Below are 24127 nucleotides of genomic sequence, written 5' to 3' on the forward strand. Positions count from 1 at the left end.
ATGAAATTATATTTTAATCTGTTTACATACACAGATATATATATGTATATAGAATATACATACATATAAATTATTTTTAAAAATTCTGCAAAATCTTAACAGGTTTGTAAAACATTAAAACATATTGCGGGGGGTGGGGGGGTGGTGGGGGTGCGGTGTAAAAGTGAACCTAGGTACGGTTTGAAGTGGATCAGTCGGCCATACCCTGCTCGATTTCCCTTTCCATTGACATCATGATTCAATACCATCTGATTCGCACTCTTGCCTTTGTAGATTGTCACCATCATTACATGTAACAGATTCTCAAGGGACTACTTGGGAATTTTTGATAGTTTACTTTGCATTGGCTGCAGTTAGTGTGAACCTGAAGAGAAGTGACCTGAGACAAGTTTAATGAAATGAAATGGGGTAAATAGGTAAGTAAGGCAATGGCAGAAAAAGATCTATGTAAAGCAGCCATAGTATAACATAATTCAATACATAATTGGAAAGGAGAGGTAACAGTCACCCCTCCCAACTCACAGGGCAATGGCACAAAGGGAAACCTTTGAACCAGAGAAGGTTAAGGAACAACTTGACATATTCCCACAAGTAGTAAAAGGGGTGCAACAAAAGCTGGTGTTCCTTAGTTGGGTAGAGAAAATCAAACTTAAATGAGGCTTGGGAAGATGGCATTTGACATCTCTAAAGTTTACATAATGAACATAGAAAATAGAGAGAAGTTGAGAGAATGTACAGAGAAGGGTTAACAGGTAATGTAACAGGCTTTACATTAGTAAAGAATTTTATAGATGTCTAGCAAATAAAAGATTAGTTGAAGAAAGGTTATAGAGTTGGTTAGAGAGGGGAAAAATGAAATATTTACATGAAAAATGAAAAGCTTGCCTCAGTTTCCACTGGGCAGAAATGGTACAAAAAGATGAGATGAAGCAATTAGGTAGGACAACTATGGATAAGGAATTAGTACTGATAAAGCACTGATGAAGTTGGTCCAAGTCAAAATGGAAAAGGCACTTAAGCTCTGGTCTAGAATGCTAAGGGAAGTGAGAGAGGAAATAGTAGAGGCTCAGGCCACAATCGGTCAAACATCCCTAGATACTGAAGTTGTGCCAGGGAACCAGAAGGTTGCAAACCTCCGTCTGAAAATTAGAAACTGAGAAGAAAAGAGAAGATCAGATAGAAGTGTTCAAAATTATGATGGGTTTTGACAGGTAAAAAAGAAACAAAAGATTTCGACTGATTAGTTAAGTTGGTAACTAGACTGCACAAATTTAAGATCACCACCAAAAGAAAAAGGAAGGATTCAGGAGAGTATTTTTTAAACGTATGGTCTTTTAAGACATGGATTGCCCCATCTGAAACTAATTAAAATCCAAAATCAGATTTATAAATAAAGTGGATACTTGAAAAAAAATCAAAAGGTGTGGTGAGAAGGCAAGGAAATGGGACAAAGTGATTAGCCCTTTCAGAGAATTAGATCAGGTGCAATGGGCCAAATAGCCTACTTCTGTGCTGTAAACTTATGTGATTCTTGTCACACTGCTTGTCAAGACTTGATTGAATAGCACTTTGATGATTTTACTTTCTGGTTATGATACAGGTGTTGGACTCTCATCAGTCCAATACAAACTTCAATTTGCAGCAACATTAAAACTACAGTAATGTTACCACTTTGTATTCTGCAAATTTGATGTGTGTTTCATAATTTCATCACAAAAATATTGGCTTGTTTATAGCCACACCTAAAGAAGCTTTATTCAAGCTGACTATATGTTAACATGATAAAATATCTGATTGAGAACTTCCATGTGACTTTAGCAGTGACTCACAAAATTCCAGCTTCTCACTGTGTTTATTGGGATTATATGTCATCCTACAGGAATATTTCAAGATCCTATAGGGTTTTAAGATGAATTCTAAAATATTAGTTTTGCATTTCCATTTTTCTCCTCTCTTTCTCTAGCTGTTAAGGTAAATGTTTAGCAAAACATTCCCTTTACTAACCTGCACCAGGTTTCATAGCGACTGGACTGACTGTAGCCAGATCTAAGCTGGGTATCAGTTCATACGCTTTGTCCTGTTGCTTGGCCTTCCCTTCATGATATCTGCTGTAAATACCTCTGCCTGCAGAATATCCACCCAGGTACGATCCACGAGGTCCTGCTGCTCTGTTGCCAGCTGCTCCTCTACCTCGGCCACGCACAGTGCCTGCTTTAAAAAAAAAAGGCAATTTTAAAAATAGGGTAAATGTCGCATTTAAAATAATAATTTCATTATTCAGAGTAGCCACCAGAGTTTTGAGAGGCATAAGAGTGAGCATTTGTAAAAGATTTCATGTTAAGTCCACTTGAACTGTGAAAACACCAAGCAGCACAGTTATGTTTGGTCTGTGTCTGAGGACAGCATTTTGAGCTATACAATCCTAGGGCAAAATATTAGTGGTCACAGGTCTGTCAACGGAAGTGATGGGAGCATTTAAAGTGAATAATTGACAAGGGGGTATTTATAGAAGTGTTCAAAATTATAATGAGCTATGACAAGGTAAATGAGAAGAAAGGATTTTCACTGATTACTTAAATTGGTAACTAGACTGCCAAATTTATGATCACCACCAAAGAAGAAGGGAGGATTGAGGAGAGTTTTTAAACATAGGGGCTGGTAAGACATGGATTGCCCCATCAGAAACTAGTTAAAATACAGAATCAGATTTATAAGGAAAGTGGGATCATTAATGGGCCAAATAGTCTCCTTCTGTGTTGTAAAGGTATGTTTCCAACTATCCTTACACTGCTTTTTGTGCTAAATACCCTTAGTAATAACATTAAAATATGTGCTTTATTTTCAATGAATTATACTGAATTAGTTTGAAAGAAGATATTTCAATGAAAAAATTTGGATAAGGTCCAAAACAGATGTGGGGGTTGTGATGCATGACTAACCCACGGTGATTCATTGTGATGCTTGCAGTACTCAAACTTTGTGCTGCCAGCTCATTTTAATGATAGCAGCATGCAGCTCAGAGTTAAACATACTGCTGAGTGGCTGCTTGCCTCAGCATGGTCCAAATTTATGCAGGGCTAGCATTACTTTGTTATGATCTCCATAGAGATTGATAACATGAAAAGATTTAAACCTCCAGTTAATAGCTGAAAGAATGACACAAGATTTCAAGTTTTAAGACATTTACTGCAACAAATGACTAAAAACAACTTATACTTTAAATCACAGAATGGAATACATCCCTTCTTGTCCTTAGACCAACCAAAAAAAAACACTTCACAGGTATACATTACATTGTCTTTAATGTAGATGTTCAATTTTCTCAGAATCAATCCAAAGTGATTCTTAGCCCCTGAAGTTTTATTCCTGTTCTTTTCTTTTCTCAGTCTGGTAATTTGCAATCTTAGAACCTGGGACTTTCTTTTTCCAGAGACTCTCTCTCTAGCCCAAGCCAGGTAACTCTTCCAGTCTCATTTTAACTTCCCATGAATTTGGTCTTTTAAACCCGGATGCGAGTTTTCACCTGCATTCCTGCATGGAGAACCATAGAGACTTTTTTGGCCCTTAGTTGCTCCCTCTCTCTTGCATTCAAGCAGACTAAAAACACTGTCTGTGGTATTCAGTGATATTCTAGGAAAGTCTGTAACCTGATCGTTATAATAGCTTCCTCGGCATTCTTCTCCATGGTAATGTGAATTACATGGGTCTTGCATCTAGGTAGAAATGCTAATTAGCTAGAATAGAGAGCCCAGCTCTCTTTCATCTTGAAAATAATTGAACAGTTTAAAGAACAACTATTGACAACCCAACATTCTCAACCATTTTCTGGGACTTTGGAAACTCAGTCTCCACTCTTAACACACAGGCTCCTGCCATTGTCTCCAAGTTTAAATACCTTACAACTTTTTACCAGTAAAACAATCTAAGCCTTCCTTTGATGGCTAACAATCAAACCATCCAGTCTTACAGTCAGGCCAGGATTCAGAACAGATCACATGACCCCCTTTATTTTACCCTAAATTTAAAAATAAAGCCCCAAAACATAATAATCTTATAAATCTCACAATTGTAACAAAGCCAGCCTGAGCCTTTCCAAAGGGAGGTGAATTTTGGCTGCTTGGGTGCTGGAAGTGGCTAGGAAAGACTCTCTGCACAGGAAGAATTGTGCAAATAGTGCAACAGGCCACAAAGTATGTTCCAAGGTTCTCCGACATATCACTGGAGGTGCAGGAGGTGGACAGGAGGAGCGCGATCCTCTAACCTCAGAAGGCCCTCTAGACAGATACTACGAAGGCAGTGGGAACAGATAACTATCACTGTCTAGCCCCAAAAGCCTGGATGCAGTAGGAAGATGTTTAATGAACTCACATGAGTGTCAAGGTCAGTGAATGCAGCTTCAAATGCCACATTCTTACAAATGAATCACCAGGCTCATGCACTGTTCAACTCATTCACCTACTAACATTCTCTATCAAACATAACTCATACCCAACATTCATAGCCTCACCTCAACCTCACACACTTAACATTGCTGCATGCCTCTGATCCACATCTCACAGTTTGCACACACCATCAGTTATTCAACTACGACAGATACATCACCCAAAGACATTGCACCACACTCACTGACATACTTCCCTCTCTCTTCCAGGTGGCACATAACCAAAGGTAGCAACATCAAACCAGCAGGAGAACAGTCACTGCTATATGTCCGCACCCACACAGAGGAGACTGTGCTGGCTATCAATGAAGTGGCATGACTGAGGCCATCATAGCCAGTGGTGGGGCTGAAACCATAGAAGATAACAGTATGTTCCTACCTAATCTGTTTTATGGGTTCTTAGAATTCATAAATAAGGGAAAGAAGCAGTGCTAATTCTACATTAATTATTGATAAAGTTTCAGTTAGAATAGTTAAAGGTGCCTTTTTGCTCACCATTTAGTTGGAAAATTAAGGGCTGAGGTTGCAGAACTTCTATCAGCGCAACCCAACACGTATTCTCCTATGCAAGATTCCGAAGGGGTTTGACTGGGTAGACACAGGAAGATTGTTTTCCCTGTCTGGGGAATCTAGAACAAAGGGACACCATCTCAGGATAAGGGGCTGATTACTTAGAACTGAAATGGAGGAGAAATTTCTTCACTCAGTAAATCTTTGGAATTCTCTACCTCAGAGGGTTGTTGATGCTTCATCGTTGAATATATCCAAGGCTGGGATAGACAGGTTTTTTAATATACAGGGGAATTAAGGGATATGATGAGTAGATGGAAAAGTGAAGTTGAGGCGAAGATTAGCCATGAATAGCGGAGCAGATTTGAGGGGCCAACTGGTCTACTCTCACTCCCATTTCTAATGTTCTCCTTTCATAAATACAAGAACTGCCACCTAGTCAAGCAGTGGTGCGGGAGCCTGAAGTGCAAGAGGAGCAGGCCACTGATGAAGAAACATGGTCACTCAATCTCACACTTGAAACCATCAGCTCAGATATTGGCACTGCATGAATGTGAGAATGTAGCATCCAGCAAGCATGTGCTTGTGGTGAGACACCATAATCAGTGGCTGCAGCCAAGTCAGAAGGAAAGAATCACACATGTTCCAGCTCTCTGGATGGTGAGGTTGCATACAGGCTCTGTTGCAGGGGACTCAGATGAGGACTTTGATGGCCGATGAAAATGCATTCAAAAATGTTCAGTGTATTGGCAGGCCTGCTAGAGAGCTCACTGGACTATCAAGAAACATGGAGGAGTCCAGCACCAACTTGGCACAGAGCTTGGAACCCATTATTCCCAGGGCGGAAGTGGCTTGCAGACCCGAGCAATGATGCAGCATCTGATGGTCACTGTCTCAGCTTTCATTGTAGCACAGGCTGAATTCATCCAATGTCTCAGTGATGCCGTGTAAGCTCAGACTGAGGTTACGGAATTTCAGCTTGCTGCCATCATGGCTGCAGATACCAGTGCTCAAAGGTTCATGCAAGGTGCCACAGCAGTTCATCCATTTGTGCTCCAATAGATTACTAGGATTGCTGGGACACTGTATGGGGCAGTATGGAATACAAACTGGCTGTTCTCTCTCAGGTTTACAGCATTTGTCCTCCCACTCCATCGGTGCCATAAGAACATAAGAGCTAGGAGCAGGAGTAGGCAATTCAGCCCCTCGAGCCTGCCCCGCCATTCATTGCGATCATGACTGATCTCATTTCGGCCTCAATTCCTATTTCCCCCCCTCTCCCCATAAACTTTCAACCTGTTACTAATTAAAAATCTGTCTATCTCCTCTTAAATTTATTCAGCGTCCTGGCATCCATTGCACTCTAAGGTAATGAATTCCATAGATTCTCAACCCTTTGAGAGAAGTAATTCCTCCTCATCTTTGATTTAAATCCACCACCCCTTAGCATAAAATTATGGCCTCTCATTCTAGAATGCCCCACAAGGGGGAAACATCCACTCCATGTCTACTTTGTCTATCCTCTTTAGCATCTTATATACCTCAATTTGATCTCCTCTCATTCTTCTAAACTCTAGCAAGTATCGGCTTAAACTGATCAATCTCTCCTCATAAGACAAGCCTCGCATCTCTGGAATCAATCTAGTGATTCTCCTCTGACCCTCCTCCAATGCAACTACATCCTTCCTCAAGTAAGGGGACCAAAACTGTGCATAGTATTCCAGGTGTGGTCTCACCAATGCCTTGTACAGTTAAAACAACACTTCCCTATTTTTATACTCTATTCCTTTAGCAATAATTGCCAAAATTCCATTTGCCTTCCTTATTACCTGCTGTACTTGCATATTAGCTTTCAGCGATTCATGCACAAGGTCACCCAGATCCCTCTGCACTGAAGCATTCTGAAGTTTCTCTCCATTTAAATAATAAGTCGCCTTTTTATTCTTCTGATCAAAATGGATAACCTCACACTTATCCACGTTAAACTCAATCTGCCAAAATTTTGGCCCATTCACCTAACCCTTCCATATCCATTTGTAAATTTCTTATTTCTTCATTGCAACTTACTTTCCCACCTATTTTGGTGTCAGCTGCAAATTTAGCTCTTGTACCTTCTATCCCTGAATCCAAGTCATTAATACAATCTATTAATATAGATTGTAAATAGTTGGGGCCCAATTACCGAACCCTGTGGCACCCCACTAGTTACAGCTTGCCATCCAGAAAAATACCCATTTATCCCGACTCTCTGCTTTCATTATTATGTGTCAGCCAGCCAGCCCAGACTGCTGCCTCCCATGCCCAGGTGGTGCAGTCCGAAGCTTGGCCACCTAGGCCCAAAGCTACTCAAGGTCATCCTCCCAGGCCATATGCAGTCTCCCTCAGTGAAAGTCAGCAGTCTCCCACCAGCCATGCTGCAGCCACTTAGGTAGCACCACATAGGAGCACTAGGGCGGGCAAAAGCAGAGATCTAGTGCAGAAAAATTGCATTATGACTGCTGTCAAGATAGCTTAATGTGCTGAGTATGATCTCGCTTGAACTGCACATTCAGGGAGAAATCCTTTGGATTATGGTACATTTCAGCATTTAGATGTGGTGCCCGTGAAGTCACATCTGTGCGGCTGATGCAACCCTGCACCATGGGGAACCTGCTATCCTGAGAAAACTGTGGGAGGGTGCCCCAGATGCTCCTTTCTGGTCAGAGAGAAGACAATAAACTTCCCTGTCCTGGCATAAAGAGCAGCTGTCACCTCCCTTATGCAGCATTAGATTGTGAACTGGGAGATATTACAGATGACCTTGCTCCAGCATGGAAGGAATTCAGGGCCACAGTCACTTTCACAGCCACTGACAGTGCAATCCCTGCCCAGCTGAGGTTGCAGGTCTGTCTGCAGGAGGTGGCAGCCTTCCAGGATTACCCTCTTTGTAAAATGGAGTCAAAGCACACAGTACTCCTGGCTTAGGCTGAGGCAAGAGAAATGCTCCTGGAAAACATGGGGGGATACATCCAGCTGCTAAGAGCCCTTTACTCCTCTTCCTCCTTCTGCGAGCAGCTTGTCCTTTACGGTGTTGCCTCTGTTCCATTGCTTTCTCATTCTGCTGGCCAAAGGGAATGGACATTACAGCACTCATGACTGCAAGCAAGTAGTCTGGCCAGAAGCCTTGAAATCAAAACCATGGCTATCTTCACATGCAACATCACTCCCTCAGCTTCAACTTGAAGGTGGTGGTGTTCCCAAGCATCTGCAGTTCTTGTCCTTCTAGGTGCTAGTGGTCACAGGTTTTGAAGGTGCTATTGAAGGACCTATTGAAGCTGCAGTGTATATTGTAGATGGTACACTCTGCTGCAACTGTTCACTGATGGTGAAGGGAGTGAATATTTAAGATCGTGGTTAGGGTGCCAATCAAGCAGGATGCTTTGTCCTGGATGGTGTCAAACTTCTTCAGTGCTGTTGGAGCTGCACTCATCCAGGCAAGTGGTGAATATTCCATCACACTCCTGACCTGTGTCTAGTAGATGGAGGACAGGATTTGGAGAGTCAGGAGGTGGGTTACTCTCTGCAGAATTCCCAGCCTCTGACCTGCTCTTGTAGCCACAATATTTATATGGCTAGTCCAGTTCAGTTTCTGGTCAATGACAATATGGGGAGGCGATGGCGTAGTGGTATTGTCGCTGGACTAATAATCCAGAGTAATGCTTCGAATCCTGCCAAGGCAGATGGTGGAATTTGAATTCAATAAAAAATCTAGAATTAAAAGTCTAATGATGACCATGAAACCATTGTCAATTGTTGTAAAAACCTATCTGGTTCACTAATGTCCTTTAGGGAAGGAAATCTGCTGTCCTTACCTGGTCTGGCCTAAAGGTGACTCCAGACCCACAGCTATGTGGCTGACTCTTAAATGCTGCCTGAACAAGGGCAATTAGGAATGGGCAATAAATGCTGGCCTCGCCAGCAATGCCCACATCCCATGAATGAATTTTTAAAAAATACTCAGAATGTTGATAGTGGGGAGTCAGCAATGGTAAATGCCATTGAATGTCAAGGGCAGATTCTGTCTTGTTGGAGATGCCTGGCACTTCTGTGGCACGAATGTTACTTGCCACTTGTCAGCCCAACATGTGAATGTTGTCCAGGTCTTGCTGCATTTGGACATAGCTCAGTATCTGAGGAGTCACGAATGCTGCTGAACATTGTCATGATTCACTGAATCATCAGTGAACATCCCCATTTCTGACCTTATGATGGTGAAGGTCATTGATGAAACAGCTGAAGGTGACTGGGCCCAGTACACTAGATTAAGGAACTCTTGCAGCAGCAATGATTGACCTCCAACAACCATATTCCTCTGTGCTAAATATAATTCCAACCTGTGGAGAGTTTCTTCCCCTACCCCTCACATCCGATTCTCATTGATTTAAGTTTTGCTAGGGCTCGTTGATGCTGCAATCAGTCAAATGCTGTCTTGATGTCAAGGGCAGTCACTCTCACCTCACCTTGGGAGTTCACCTCTTTTGTCCATGTTTGGACAATGGCTGTGATGAGTTCAGGAGCTGAGTGACCCTAGTAGAACCCAAACTGGGTGTCAGTGGGCAGGTTCTTGCTGAGTAAGTGTCACTTGATGGCACTGTCGATAATACCTTCCACCACTTTGCTGATGAATGAGAGTAGACTGATGGGATGGTAATTGGCTGGGTTGGATTTCTCCTGCTTTTTGTGGGCAGGACATGCCTGGGCAATTTTCCATATAGCTGGGTAGATGCCAGTGTTGTAGCGGTGCTGGAACTGCTTGACTAGGGGCATGGCTAGTTCTGTAGCACGGGTCTTCAGTACTGCTGCTGTTATGTTGTCAGGGTCCATAGCCTTTGCAGTGTCCAATACCTTCAGCCATTTCTTGATGTCATGTGGAGTGAATTGAAGGCTGAAGACTCGTATCTGTAATGGCCATTTCAGAGGGCAGTTAAGAGTCAACCATATTGCTGTGGGCCTGGAGTCACATGTAGGCCAGACCAGGTAAGGACAGCAGATTTCCTTCCCTAAAGGACATTAGTGAACCAGATAGGTTTTTTTTAAATCACAATTGGCAATCATTTCATGGTCACCATGAGCAAAAACAAACTTTTAATTCCAAATTTATTAATTGAATTTAAATTCCCTCAGCTGCCATTGTGGAATTTGAACCCCTGTCCCCAGAGCATTAATCTAAACCTAGAGATAACTAATCTAGTAACATTACCACCATGTCCCCGCAGATATATGTGACCCCCCCCCCCACCCCGCCCTCCCTCAAACACTGGGGCCTGCCTGACCAGCCATGGTGAGCCCGGCCAACTCCATTGCCTCCTCTATGGTTGCTGGTCCTGGTCAGCTGCAGTACCAACAGTGGCCACCATTTCTGGTGCCGCTGCTGGTACTGAAGAACTGTCAGCCCTCAGGTTGGCTGGCAGCTTTTGGAGGCGGCTTCTTCGCCCTTAAAGGGAGGGAAGCCCCAACATCGGAACTTCTGGAAGCAGCCTGCCACTGGGGCCACTGTCGCCGCCATTAAATACAGCCCTACATGCTGCAGGTACCAGGATAGCATCTGTGGTGCCTAAACTACAGATGCAATGGAGTAGAATTTTGTACCCTTCCTCTTGTAATATAGATTTGGTGTGAGGGCATAGAAAGAGTTTGAATGGAACAGAAGCTCAGAGTAATAAAATTACTGATGAACATGCACTATTTTCAGCAGTAAAATACATAAAATAAACCCCAGAAACACTGCAATTGGTTTCTGCAATTTAGTATTCACTGTAACAAATATTACAGTTTCTTCATCAATATGCTCTGCATGCTCTTGAAAATGTTCATAATGTGGCATTGCTAAAGGTAGCAGTTAGGAAACAGTTGCTACACATTTACATTGTTTACTGCAATGCATTTGTAAAGGCAAAATGTTGTTGATGTGCTATGACAGGAACACATTTTGATACAACTTAAGTTATTGTTAATATTCTGTCCTTGGGGATGGATTTACATGGAGGAAACAAGGAAATTTGACCCCTTAACTTTTTAATGGGCTCAATGAAATTTGCATCAGTATTGACAACAGTGGTGAATTTGTTTGCTCCCTCTTGGCCCCAATGGATTTTAACATTTTAAAATTTCTGCTCAACTTGGCCTGGCTGCTGACTGTGTAATTCACAAGCAATACAGCACTGAAGATGATGTTTCATGTTTTCTTTAGCTGGTTTCTCACTAATAGATTTTTTTTGGAAATATGCTCAAGAATAGTCTGGAATCTGGAGTACTGTTACGATGTCATTCTGGGCTGTGTCTTTAAAGTCAAGTATTCTCTATAATTGCTCTAGTAAAGTAGAGATCAGTAATTTACCTGCACTTGTAATTTTCAGTCTGAGTAAAAGGTTGGCTTTCTTTCCTATTTTTAAGATTGTGATATCTGTTGCATGACATTATACTTTTACATATATTAATACTGAGTTAACTACGATGAAAATCCATTTATTTGACATTTTTTGCTTTAATTTCATGACAGTCTCGTCCAACTGAGCTAATAGTTTTATGTTGAACTCTGTCATCTCGACTTGCTGGTTCCTTCTCTCTGTCTTTTTGCTAGAGTCATCAATCCAGCTTACTAGCTGTCCGAATCATTTCTGATCTCCCTAAACCTGCTCTGTCCACAAGGCTAAAAGCCCACGTTTTCTCAGCTGATTGCGCTTGAGCTATGGGGGAACCCTGGGAGTTGCAGGGTTATTTCCTAGTCTGATATTTTGTGGCTCAGCGTACCTGTCGAATCATAGCTGTCATTTCACCCAATATCAATAACCCTGTACAGGTTCACACTGAAGAACAATCACTTCAACATGGTACCGAGGGCATGACACGTGTTGAGAAGAGGAGGGGAAAAATATTACTTATGCCAAATAATTGCATTTAGTGTGGACAGCCAGTATTTTGAGGGTCTGGTTTGCATGCCTGTGTTAATGCATAACCTGGACTTTCCTCCCTTTGTGATAACTTGAATTCCTGCCCACAGTATACATTTGACTAATATCACTTCTGGTAGCAGGACTAGGATAGGAGCAATGTTAGGAGGGAAGAGGGAAGGGGTGAAGATGGGAACAGGAGAAAGGGAAAGCGGTAAACGAAGGTGAGCAAGAAGGGAAAATGCTGGGAGAAGCAAGGGGAAAATGAAGGAGAGAATGATGTGATTGGAAAGGAACTTGGAGCAGGAATTCAGCAAGGTTCCTTTGACAGCATCTTCCAAATCCACGACCACTACCATCTAGAAGGGCAAGTGTAGCAGATAGATGGGAACACCGCCGCCTGGAAGTTCCTTTCCAAGTCACTCATCATCCTGACTTGGAAATATACCGCCGTTCCTTCACTCTCACTGGGTCAAAATCCTGGAACTCCCTTCTTAACAGCACTGTGGGTGTACCTACACCACATGGAAATGCAGTGGTTCAAGAAGACTGCTCACCACCACCTTCTCAAGGGTAACTAGGGATGGGCAATAAATGCTGGCCCAGTCAGCAAAGCCCACATCCTGTGAATGAATTTAAAAAAAGGGAAAGGGAAAAGCCAAATATCATGATGCATGTCAGAACCAATGACAGGTCCCGATAAGGGAACAGCATAAGCTAGGAGCTAAATTCAAAAGGTGGATTTTGAGGGTGATAGTAATCTCCAGATTATTACCTACTCCACATTAATTGACAAAAGGACAAATAGATAAGCAAAGTAAATATGTGGCTGAACAAGTGGTGTGGGAAGGAGGGCGTTCCATTTCATGGGAAGCCAACACCAGTAACCAGTACTATGTCAAGAAAGAGCTGAAATGGGCTACACCTGGACTGGGCTGTGCAAAGCTTCTAAAAGAATAAATAGAGCTGTAGAAAGGATTTTACACCAATGAAGGAAGGGAAGGGTTGGGTAGAAATTATAGCAAGAATGATAGTAACCTAAAGCTAACAAAGAGCAGAGGTCAGAGTGCAAAATAATAAAACATAATTTAATACTCCAGGTACCTAAAGCTTATAGGAAGAAATGATGAAACATCTGGCAAAAATAAGGTAAGGGTGGTGAAAAGTAAGAACATGTTAAATTGCTGGTATAACAATGTTCAGAGCATTACCAACAACGCTAAGTTAGAAAGTATGACAAGATCACCATCAGGGCATATGGGCAAGGTGGGGACAGTTACCCAAGTAAGAATTCTGTACATAAATACACATAGCATAAGTACTGAAACAAGTAATAAACACAAATTCAATTTAAAGAGTATGATACAGTAGCCAATTAGGAGACTTGGCTATAAAGGTGGGCATGACTGGGAGCTAATTATTCCAGGCTACAAGATTTCAAAGAAGAAGGAAAGGTAGCAATATTGATTTTTTTAAAATTACAGCAGTAGCATCAGGGGTTTCATTAAGGGTAAGCTGGCAGTGGAAACGCTTTGGGCAGAATTAGCGAACAGCATAGGATGCAAAGCTGGAGTGGGACTTGTCTATAAACAGTGAATGTAGAGAACATTCAGGTCAGTTTTCTGGAAAATTATGTTTAGAACTGAGAGGACTGGCCATACTAGATTTACTGGCCACACCAGAATTAGTTAACAATCTTTAAGAGTGGCCGTAACACTGAACAGGTGACCATAATATGTTTGAATTTCAGGTTTGAGTGGGTGCAAGAGATAGTCACAAACCAAGCTTTTAAACTTAAATAAAGCAAACTTCAAAGGAATGCCATGTAAATTAACCACAGGAAATTGGGCCAAGTGGTTACCAGGTAAACCTTCAGACAAACAGTAAAAATTATTGAAAGAAGTATTTGCCACAATACAAAACCAGCACCTACGCTCAAAAGACAAAAGATCTATTTGTGTAGTTAAGCAACCGTGATCAACAAATGAAGTAAGAGAAGGCATCAAGCTAAAAGGAGGGTTACACAAATGGAAAAATTGAAATCCAGTGGACTAAGAGAGACATGAAAAGCAAAAGGATGCAAAGTATTATGAGCTGGGAAAAGAGTATAAGGCCTGGATTTTCATTTTCAAGGCAGACAGTGGGGGTCGGGAAAATTCCCAGCTTTGTGCGCCCACCTCGGGAGAAAGTGCCCATGACGGCAAGATCTTCATTGCTGGGCTGGGCTTGGGGGGGGGCGGTGGGGGGGTGTAGGCTGCAATCAGGCCAGCCAACCCAAGGAAGGGATCGGAGGCAGCCACAGGGGCTGCCAGGTGCTGAGACAGGCTGTTTAAAAGGCCATCCTCAATGCTGTGGGACTTCCTCCCAGTTATAATGAGAAAAGGCAGGCCCTCTAGCCCTTATCCTTCACTCCCCACATACTCCCCATGCCCCAGTCATGTCACCTCATGTCTCCCATGCCAGATTTTGCACCCCCATCCACTCTCCATGGCCACTCATGTCCCCCATGCCAAGATATGCCTCCCACTCACTAACCCATATCCCACATGCCTCCTATGTCAGGCTAAGCCCCACCCTCAACGCACCCCACCATGGCCCCTCATGCCTCCCATGCCAGGCTATGGCACATCCATGACTGTTGACACACTGAGCCCCAGAGAAAACAGTATTTGATTGATCTGTTGTTTGATTGACCTATTGCTTGATCAATGCTGTCAATTGCACAATGTTTATTTACAAGATTAAGAGGTTACAAGTACTAGCATTTTCTTCTATTGATACTTTAAAGGGTATGGATGATTGAATGACTGTTTTTAAAGCTTTTTTTTTAACACATCCTATTGCCACCATAGGGTTTATTGATTCTATACAGTGTATAGTGGGTCAATGGCATGGAGGTGCCTAGCCTAGCATGGCAGGCATGAGGGGACCTTTTGAACTTACCTTTCGAAAGGTTTCATCATGCAGACTATGGTCCATGATGCCTCTGAGGACCATGACTTTTTAAAAAGTTGGCCCGATTCCATGAAAATTCCAGAGGACTAAGATGTACCTATCCTTATAATGGAACCAGCCAGGTCAAGAGTGTCGGGTTTGGGCTATGCCCCAAACCAACCTGCCCCCTTAAAAGACATTCTTGAAAAATCAGAAAGCCCGGCAATGGGGTCGAGAATCCTGGAATCCGAGCCCGCCTGCCATTTTTAAAGGGTTCCTGAGTCAAACCAACTCAGCGAAAATCCAGGTCTAATAAACGGGAGCAGGAGTAGGCCATATGGACCATCAAGCATGCTCCATTATTCAATAAGGTTGTGGCTGAACTGTTATATCAACTCTATTTTCCCTCAGATCCATTCCTTACCTCAGTGCCCAAAAATCTTGATCTCAATCTTGGATCTATTCGTTGACTATGTACTCACAGCTCTCTGTAGCAGGGCATTCCAAAGATTCACAATCCTCTGAGTAAAGAAATTACCTCTCATTCAATCCTAAATGCTTCCCCACACCTTATCTTGAGAAAAGGATCCCTGGTTCTAGACCCTCCAGCCAAGGAAAACAGCATCTAGTCCGACAATCCCGCTAAGAGTTTTACACATTTCAATGAGATCACCTCACACTCGTCTAAATTCCAGAGAATATAGGCTGATTCTGTTGACCTCAATTTCACACCATGCTTTGCATAAAATCTGAACCTGCAATCTCTGGGTTGGTAGTCCAATCCTTTAAGCACTACACTACCATACTCTCAGAAGAAGCAAGTGTGGAAATTGCAGATACATTGGTCATTAATTGAGTAGTAAATTTTGTCATGTGGCTTTACTAACAGTAACAATAAGAAAAACCAAGAATAAAGAGAGTAGAAAATGTCTAATTATATCAATGTTACTTTGAGTAAATGAATAAATGAACATCTGTACTGCAAATTTCCCTCTGGAAACCCAAGATTTTAAGTATTGCTTACTTAAGAATACCATTAATATACTGAATGGAGCAGCACTCAATGTATAGGTTCTATGGGCATTCAGGTAAAAATTTAGTTCTAGGCAAAGTATTTTCATATTTTCACTAGTGCTCCAGCATTCAGTTCTTCCCAATGGGAAACCTGTTTTTAACTCCCTCACTGATTCCTGATGTTTAGATATGTACTAAATATTTTAAAGATGTACCTGTATTGTAAATTTGGGTACAATTTGATAGTAGACCTTCAATGGAAATAAGAAATGGGGAGAGATGTAAAACAGGCATCTGACTTGCTATCATCCGGTTTAAACTATAACACAAAGTCAAAAAACAACACCTTTTACTCTACAGAAAAATACTCATCAACTTGTTCAAGTCATAGCGTTATACTGACCTTTGGCAAAATATTCTCTGTTGGGACCAATCAGTGTGTTGTAGGGGTACCCATAATAGGCTAGTGTGTAGGGATCACATGAGTAAACAATGTTTGGTTGAGGTGTTTCTGTTGGTCCTCCTTTTGCTGCTTTCTGGTAACGACTATACTGCTCTTTGTCCACAGGCTTGGCGAGGGTCACCTCAATGTAGGAACCTTCAAGGTCAATTCCATTTAATTTCTCCATGGCAAGGACTGCATCATCCCTGGTGGTGAAATGAACAAAAGCGTAATCTCGAATTTTCTTTACCCGCTCCACACAGCCAGGGTTGAACTGGCTAAAGATTTTTTTTATCGTGTCCTCCATGGTTTCAATCATCAGATTTCTCACATAAAGAATTTTAACAGTTTCCATCACGTCTTCATCAACATCTATCTCTGGTTCAGCCCAGTCGACTGCAATCTGATGACCCCACAGCTGGATTCTTCCGGGCATCAGTTTTCTCCGTGCCATAGCAGCAGCCCGGTGACTTTCATACTCTACGAATGCAAATCCTCGGTTCTTCATTTTGTCAGCTGCACTGGCATAGACAATCACATCTAATACACCTTCTGTTACTTTAGAAATCTCTTCTAAAATCTCTTCTCTTTTTTTCATTTTTGGAATGCCCCCAATGAAAAGTCTGCAGTTGTCCACACTGCTGCAGACGCCCAGCAACCTCCCTGGGCGAATCTCATAGTTATTAAGCTCCCTGACTGCTCTTTTGGCTTCATGCTTGGCTGTGAACATGACAAAGGCATAACCTCGGTTTTTACCATCAAAGTCCATCATCAAGCGCATCTCGTACATTCGTCCCACAGACTCAAAAACGGGGACAAGCTCATCTTCATAAACATCGCGCGGAATTTTACCAATAAAGACCTCGCAACCACGGGGTGGAGGGTGTCCCTCCCAACCAGGAGGAGGTCCACCATATTTACGTTGGCCATTTTCTTGAACCATTGTGTAGCCTGTACGTTCCATAAGTGCAAGCAGGGTAGCTTCATTAGGGGCACCAGCAACACCTTCATGGACTTTAGTTGAAGACATGTTGCAAGCATCTGTACTCATCATGGTGCTGGAGTCTTCAGCTGTCATTCTGTCAAAACCATTCAAATTGTGCTCGGACCTGAAAAGACAAGAGGGAAATCTTCTTAGCTAAATAACCAGACTTAGTTGAACCTGTAAATGTGGATTTCCAAAAGGCATGTGATAAGGTTACTACACAAGATAAGAGCACAGGTTATAGGGGGTAACATATCACCACGGATAAAGGATTGGTTAGCTAACAGGTAGCAGAGAGTAGGGATAAATAGGTAATAAAAACAGAAAATGCTGGAAAAACTCAGCAGGTCTGGCAGCATCTGTGGAGAGAGAAACAGAGTTAATGTTTCGAGTCCGTATGACTCTTCTTTAGACTCTTTTTCAAACCTGTCTACCTGCAGCCCCCCATAATCCTTGACTCCCTAGTCTAACAAAGAATCTATCTAACTCAGTCTTGAATAAAGTCATTGACCCAGCCTCCAATGCTTTCTGGGGAAGGGAATTTTACAAATTAATGACCATCTGAGAGAAAAAAATTCTCCTAATCTCCATCTTAAACGGTAGACCTCTTAGTCTTAAAATATATTCTTATTCAACCAAAATTTAGTATGCAGGTAAAGCCAGTGATTAAGAAGGCAGATGGAATGTTGGCGTTTTTTACAAGGGGAATGGAATATAAAAGTAGAGAAGTTTTACTGCAGCTGTATAGGGCCTTGTTGATGACCACATCTGGAATAATATGGACAGTTTTGGTCTCCTTATTAGAAAAAAGCTATAATTACATTAGAAGCAGTTCAGCAAAAGTTCACTCTGACTCATTCCTGGGATGAAGTAGTTATGAAGAAAGGTTGAACAGGTTGGGCTTATACTCATTGGAGTTTAGAAGAATGAGAGGTGATCTTATTGAAACATATAAGATCCTGTGGAGGCTTCCTAGGGTGGACATTTCCTTTTGTGGGGGAGACTAGAACTAAGGGATACAGTTTAAGAATAAGAGGTCTACCGTTTAAGATGGAGATATGTTTTTTTTCTCTCAGATGGCCATTAATTTGTGGAATTCTCTTCCCCAGAGAGCAGAGGAGGCTGGTCATTGAATTTATTTAAGGCTGACTTAGGTAGATTTTTATTAGACAAGCGTGTCAAGGGTTATGAGGGGCAGACAGGAAAGTGGAGTTGAGAATTCACTAGATCATCCATGATCTTATCGAATGGCAAGGCAGACTCAAAGGGCCAAATGGCCTACTCCTGCTCCTAAGTCCTATGTTCCTATGTTTCCTATGTTCCAAACAAACAGGCATATAGCGTCATTCAGTAGGACTTTAGGATGGCTAACATGCCTGCAGCCAATAAAATACTTTGAACCGTGGTCAGTGTTGTAATGTAGGGAAACATAGTAGACACATAGCATACTATCCAGACTGTGTCATGCCAAATTGGGTGAAATAACCCATTTATCCCTCCCAGCCACGACTGTAATGACGAAGGCTTTTGGAAAAACTACCACTGAGAAAATTGGGATGACTTCTGTGGCAAATTTGATTGGATGGCCACCTTTTGTTGGAAAAAGGGGAACATTCCCAGCTAAGAGAGCCATAACTATTTTTGCATGGCACTTTTACACCAACTTTTCAGTGGCCTAATGTAATCACTGGTCCATAGCAAATGGATAACTACAACTTAACGCTTTAAAAAAAGAGTACATCATTGCCTGCTGAGTCCTTTGGGATGTCTTGAGCTTATGAAACGCACTTACAGATATCAATAATACCAAATGAAAAGAATTTTTGGGTCAGCGAGAGGAGGTGGTGACATCAGGCGGGTGTCCCAACGTCACTGTGCTTCATTTAGATTTTCAGTTCGGCAGGTGCGCACCAGAGTCGGCTGCGCGCCCGCCGAACTGTCAAAGGCCTGTTAAAAACTAATTGAATCAATAAGATGAGCTGCCCATCCAACCTTAGGGTTGGCAGGCAGACAAAGAGCCCAGGCAGCCTTCGCATTTTTCATGGAACCTCATCCACAGGCGGGATGAGGTTTCATGAAGTGTTTAAAAATTCCATAAAATTTTTTTTAAAAACTCATTAACATGACCCAGCTCATGTGACACTGTCACAATAGGGGGCATGTTTTAAAAGTTTCTAATTTCTTTATTTAAATGTTTAAATCATAAACTAATCTCCCTGAGGCACAGAGGTGCCTAAGCACAGGTCATGACTCAGGGAATCCCCCCCACTCACACAGGGAGTGCTCAGCACTTCCGGTTGTGCGTCACGCTGGGTGGACCTTAATTGGCCTGCCCACGTAAAATGCTGGCACATGCCCCTGATCGGGTTCGTGCACACTCCTGCCTACCCCCACACAACCCCCCCCCAAACGGGGGGGAAAATTCTACCCTATGAAAGGTTATTGGCCTGAAACATTAACTCTTGTTTCTTTCTCCATAGATGCTCCCTGATCTGTTGAGCATTTCTAGCATTTTCTGTTTTTATTTCAGATTTTCAGCATCCTCAGTATTTTGTTTTTGTATAAATGAAAAATGTTATAATCTTAAACCTGTGTAAAATATATAAATATATAAATGTGATATGTGTTGTTTGATGTGCGATGTTAAGGGAACAAGTGTAGTGATATACCTTTTTGGAACATGGTACATGAGATATGATTGATTAAACCTGGACAAAGAAGATACTTGTTGTGGTCAATTAGTCCTGGGGCGAATTACCATGTTTAAATTGGTGGCCAGATTGGCTAACAGTTTTATCTGCTGGCTGATTTTCATTTCCATTAACTTCAATGTACGTGAACCAGGCAGGTAAATGTTTTCCACCAGGCAATAAGTAAAAAATCACCCCACTACTTGAGTTGTGAGTGTACCTCAATAATTATTAACACAATACCGATGAGTGTTTCATTTCAATAGAAATACTTATCTTTATCTTTAATCATAGCTACAGGAAAAGCAGTATCTCCATTACATATCAATGAGATGTTTGCTTGTTTTAACCTTTGTGTTTTTGATACAATCTGAACTTGGGGGAAATTGGAATGTCAGGCAGAAGGGAGAGCCATTATAAAAAAGAGACTTGTTGCACTTTAGAAGAAACCATTTCCTCACAAATAAAAGCATTGAAACTACTATATGCTAAATGGACATCCTGATTATTACATTATTTTCAGATTTCAACTTGTTGATTTTCAAACATCCAAATTGGACCAGCCACTCAAAGCCAACACTTCATGCTCCACACATATGCAATACAGACAATGCTCCATTTAATTACAGTTTAATGTAATGCATTTTGAAGTTTTTATGAATTGCTTACACCTGTAGTTGAAAATCAGTCTATAACATTTCAGTGACACTAGTCACTAACAGGAGATGTCAGTGCAGTTTCTGCATATTAAGCAATCTGTCTAGTTTCAAATACAGGCTAAATAATGTTGTATTATGATATAGATTAACCATTTTTTGTGCTTCCTGATGCATAGCAAAGCATTAACAGGCTAAAAGTAATGCAAGCTTAAAAGCTTGATCCCAGGAATGAAAAGCTTAACATATGAGGAACGTTTGAGGATTCTGGGTCTATACTCGATGGAGTTTAGAAGGATGTGGGGGGATCTCATCGAAACTTACAGAATACTGAAAGGCCTGGATAGAGTGGACGTGGGGAAGATGTTTCCATTAGTAGGAGAGACTAGGACCCGAGGGCACAGCCTCAGAGTAAAGGGAAGACCTTTTAGAACAGAGATGAGGAGAAACTTCTTTAGCCAGAGAGTGGTGAATCTATGGAATTCATTGCCACAGAAGGCTGTGGAGGCCAGGTCATTGAGTGTATTTAAGACCTAGATAGATAGGTTCTTGATTGGTAAGGGGATCAAAGGTTATGGGGAGAAGGCAGGAGAATGGGGTTGAGAAACTTATCAGCCATGATTGAATAGCGGAGCAGACTCGATGGGCCGAATGGCCTAATTTCTGCTCCTATGTCTTATGGTCTAAAAGTACAAACAAATTAAGCTCTTTATATATGTTATTTTATGTGTACTTTTTAAAAAATAACAGTACCTGTGTACAATATTTGATATAGAGTACATATCATCAGTCTGAAATTCCAAAATCCAAAACGGAGTGTTCTCGTGCAAAGTTCTGATGCTGTATCACTGTGTACTTTGTCCATAAACAATAGCTCATGAGGGAAGTTAGAGATAAGACCAGTTTTAATAGCATTTCTGCATGATAATTGTGTGCGTGGTAGGGTCATTTACCTACAATTAACCAGATGAGATATTTTGTTACCTCTGCACTTGACTATTCCAATTCCAATGCATTCGTAGCCATCCTCCCACATTCTATCTTCTCTAATCTAGAGGTCATCCTAAACACTGCTGCCCCGTCCTAACTTGCACCTAGTCCCGTTCATTCATCACCCCATGCTCGCTAACCAACAATATCTCCCAGTTAAATAATGCAGCAATTTTAAAATCCTCATTTTCAAATCCCTCCATGGCCATGCCCCTTCCTATCTTTGAAATCTCTTTCAGGCCCACAACACTTCAAAATCATGAGGGGTCTGGACAGAGTAGATTGTGAGAAACTTTTTCCATTGGTAGAAGGATCAAGAACCAGAGGGCACAGATTTAAGATGATTGGTAAAAGAAGCAATGACAATATGAGGAAAAGCTTTTTTATGCAGTGAGTGGTTAAGATCTGGAATGCACTGCCTGAGAGTGTGGTAAAGGCAGGGCCAACTGTGGCTTTCAAAAGAGAATTGAACATTATATGAAAAGAAGAAATTTGTAATGTTACAGGGAAAAAGCAGGGGAATGAGACTATGCGAGTTGCTCTTGCACAGAGCTAGCACGGACATGATCAGCCAAATGGCTTCCTTCTGTGCTGTATTTTCAACCAATATCTGCCCATGCAGGAGTCACTAGATAACCAGTGATTTTCCATCACTAGGTTGCAATGATATCTATCACTAGTTATCTACGAATCCTGGATTCTGTTGCCTGGATAAAGGGTTGTAAAAATGAATGAAGGATATCAGGCAGTTTGCTGAATTTCTCTGGAATTAGAAGTGCTGCAAGTGATGCAGTTATAAAACATTCTCACATGTGAAAGAATCATGAAAATACTCTGGTTTCACTTCATGCTGTAAGCCACAATTCTCACTGTTCAGCAATCTTCCTTACACGCAATATGAATACATTATTGGTGGGGAGGGGGGAGCTTGTTAGCTCAGTTGGCTCAATGGTTAATGTGTGCTTCGAATAACACCTACAGTGCAAGACTTGATCCCCGTTTCAGCTGGGGTAGACTTGGGGTCTGCCTCCTCACCCTGCCCCATGGTAACATCACAGCATAAAGCTGTGGTTTGGCGATCCTCAAATAATCAAGATGCTACCTGGAGAAGAAGATTACCAGTGGGGAAAAAAAACTGAAAATGCCAATTGATAAATGGAATAAAGAAAAAAAGTAACATGGTTACGAATTTGGGTCTGAAATAGTTGCCTTCTCAGGTTCAATGCATCAGTTACTCACATAAGCGAATGCCTCACTTTAATGGGAGCTGGCTCACATTGCCCTGTACCTGTTAAGATAGTGGGACTGGGGGTGCAGCAATGCGATCAGGTAACCTGATCCAGATGTCCATGTCTCTGACTCAAGTTCCCAATTCAGAGTTGTCATCTTTACAGAGAGCTAAAGCCAAAACCAGAGAGCAAAGAGATAGAGAGATGGGATTTATTAAAAGTGGCATCAAACGGGGAGCCTGTCTGGACTTTGTGCAGTATGGCTTCTGGCTAAGGAGTTATGTAATTACTACTATTTATAGGCAGAATGTTGAAGTGTTATACCCATTACTACCAGTTACACATAGAAAGACAGTGAGCTATTAGCTTACTGCAGGCTTTGCCAGCATTGCTATTAATTATTGGTATAATTTCAATTTTGTTATTTGTGGAATCAAAGTTCCTCCCACCTCTGCTTCCCCCCTGCATATTACTCCCCTGCTCTCAGCTTATATCATTCAAATACTCATGGGGCAGCATTTTCCCCCTACTGCGGGGCTTGTGTGGGTGTGGGTGGATTTCCGATTGGTGCCCCCAGTCAGGGGCGCGCCGCTGTTTTGCGTGGGTGGGCCAATGTGATGTCCGCCCAGAAGCGTTGAGAGGGCTGGGGGAGTTCCCTGAGCCAGGAGTGCGCTTTTTTGTGCATGCGCACGGAATGGCACACAGATCTCCCTGAGGCAAAGTGCCACCTCAGGGAGATCGACTCAAGTTTGAAATCTTTATTAAAGGGAGAAAAAATATTCCTGTCACTGTCACATGAGCAGGGACATGTCAATTCCTTTTATTAAAAAAATTTATACACATTTTAAATCCCTCATGAAACCTCATCCTGCCCGTGATGAAGTTCCATGTTTTTTCTGAAGGCCACCTGGGCTCTTCGCCTGCCCGCCAAGGTTGGACGGGCAGGTACACTAATTGGGTTAATTACTTTTTTAAAGGCCTTAAGTGGCCATTGACAGTTTGGTGGGTGCGCAGTCGACTCGGCTGCGTGCCCGCCAAACAGAAAATCTAAATGACGTGCGGTGACGTTGGAATGTACACTCGACATCACCGTGCGTCATTTGACGTGTTGGAGAGCGGGCCCCGCCCCCAGCTCGCCAACAGGAAAATGCTGCCCATGGTTCACAAAAACCTCTTACTGATCTCAACCATAAGCAACAATTCAAACACTATAAAACAGTTACATTTGCAGATGTCATATGTTCAAACACCATGTGCCAGGTGTCATGTAATCAACCTCAAGGAATGCCTCCAACCAGAACTGGCAA

At 42.0% G+C, this 24127-nt stretch overlaps 1 protein-coding gene across 14 annotated transcripts in view; it reads right to left on the reverse strand.

Annotated features, from left to right (window-relative positions):
• The window catches only part of rbm47 (RNA binding motif protein 47), a 261052-nt gene that overhangs the window by 7318 nt on the left and 229607 nt on the right, over positions 1 to 24127 (reverse strand). For 7 of the 14 annotated variants that reach the window (XM_041189248.1, XM_041189226.1, XM_041189234.1 and 4 more), the window contains 3 exons: positions 16232 to 17379; positions 16044 to 16079; positions 2005 to 2211 (listed from right to left, as the gene is read on the reverse strand). In XM_041189248.1, the coding sequence (XP_041045182.1) occupies positions 2005 to 2211; positions 16044 to 16079; positions 16232 to 17348 (1360 nt within the window). In that variant the 5' untranslated portion in view covers positions 17349 to 17379. Of the gene's footprint in view, positions 1 to 2004; positions 2212 to 16043; positions 16080 to 16231; positions 17380 to 21354; positions 21488 to 24127 lie in introns of those variants that run through there. The other 7 variants (XM_041189199.1, XM_041189275.1, XM_041189190.1 and 4 more) reach the window with 7 other exon arrangements.

This window comes from Carcharodon carcharias, chromosome 1 (assembly GCF_017639515.1).
Source record: "Carcharodon carcharias isolate sCarCar2 chromosome 1, sCarCar2.pri, whole genome shotgun sequence".
Taxonomy (NCBI): domain Eukaryota; kingdom Metazoa; phylum Chordata; class Chondrichthyes; order Lamniformes; family Lamnidae; genus Carcharodon; species Carcharodon carcharias.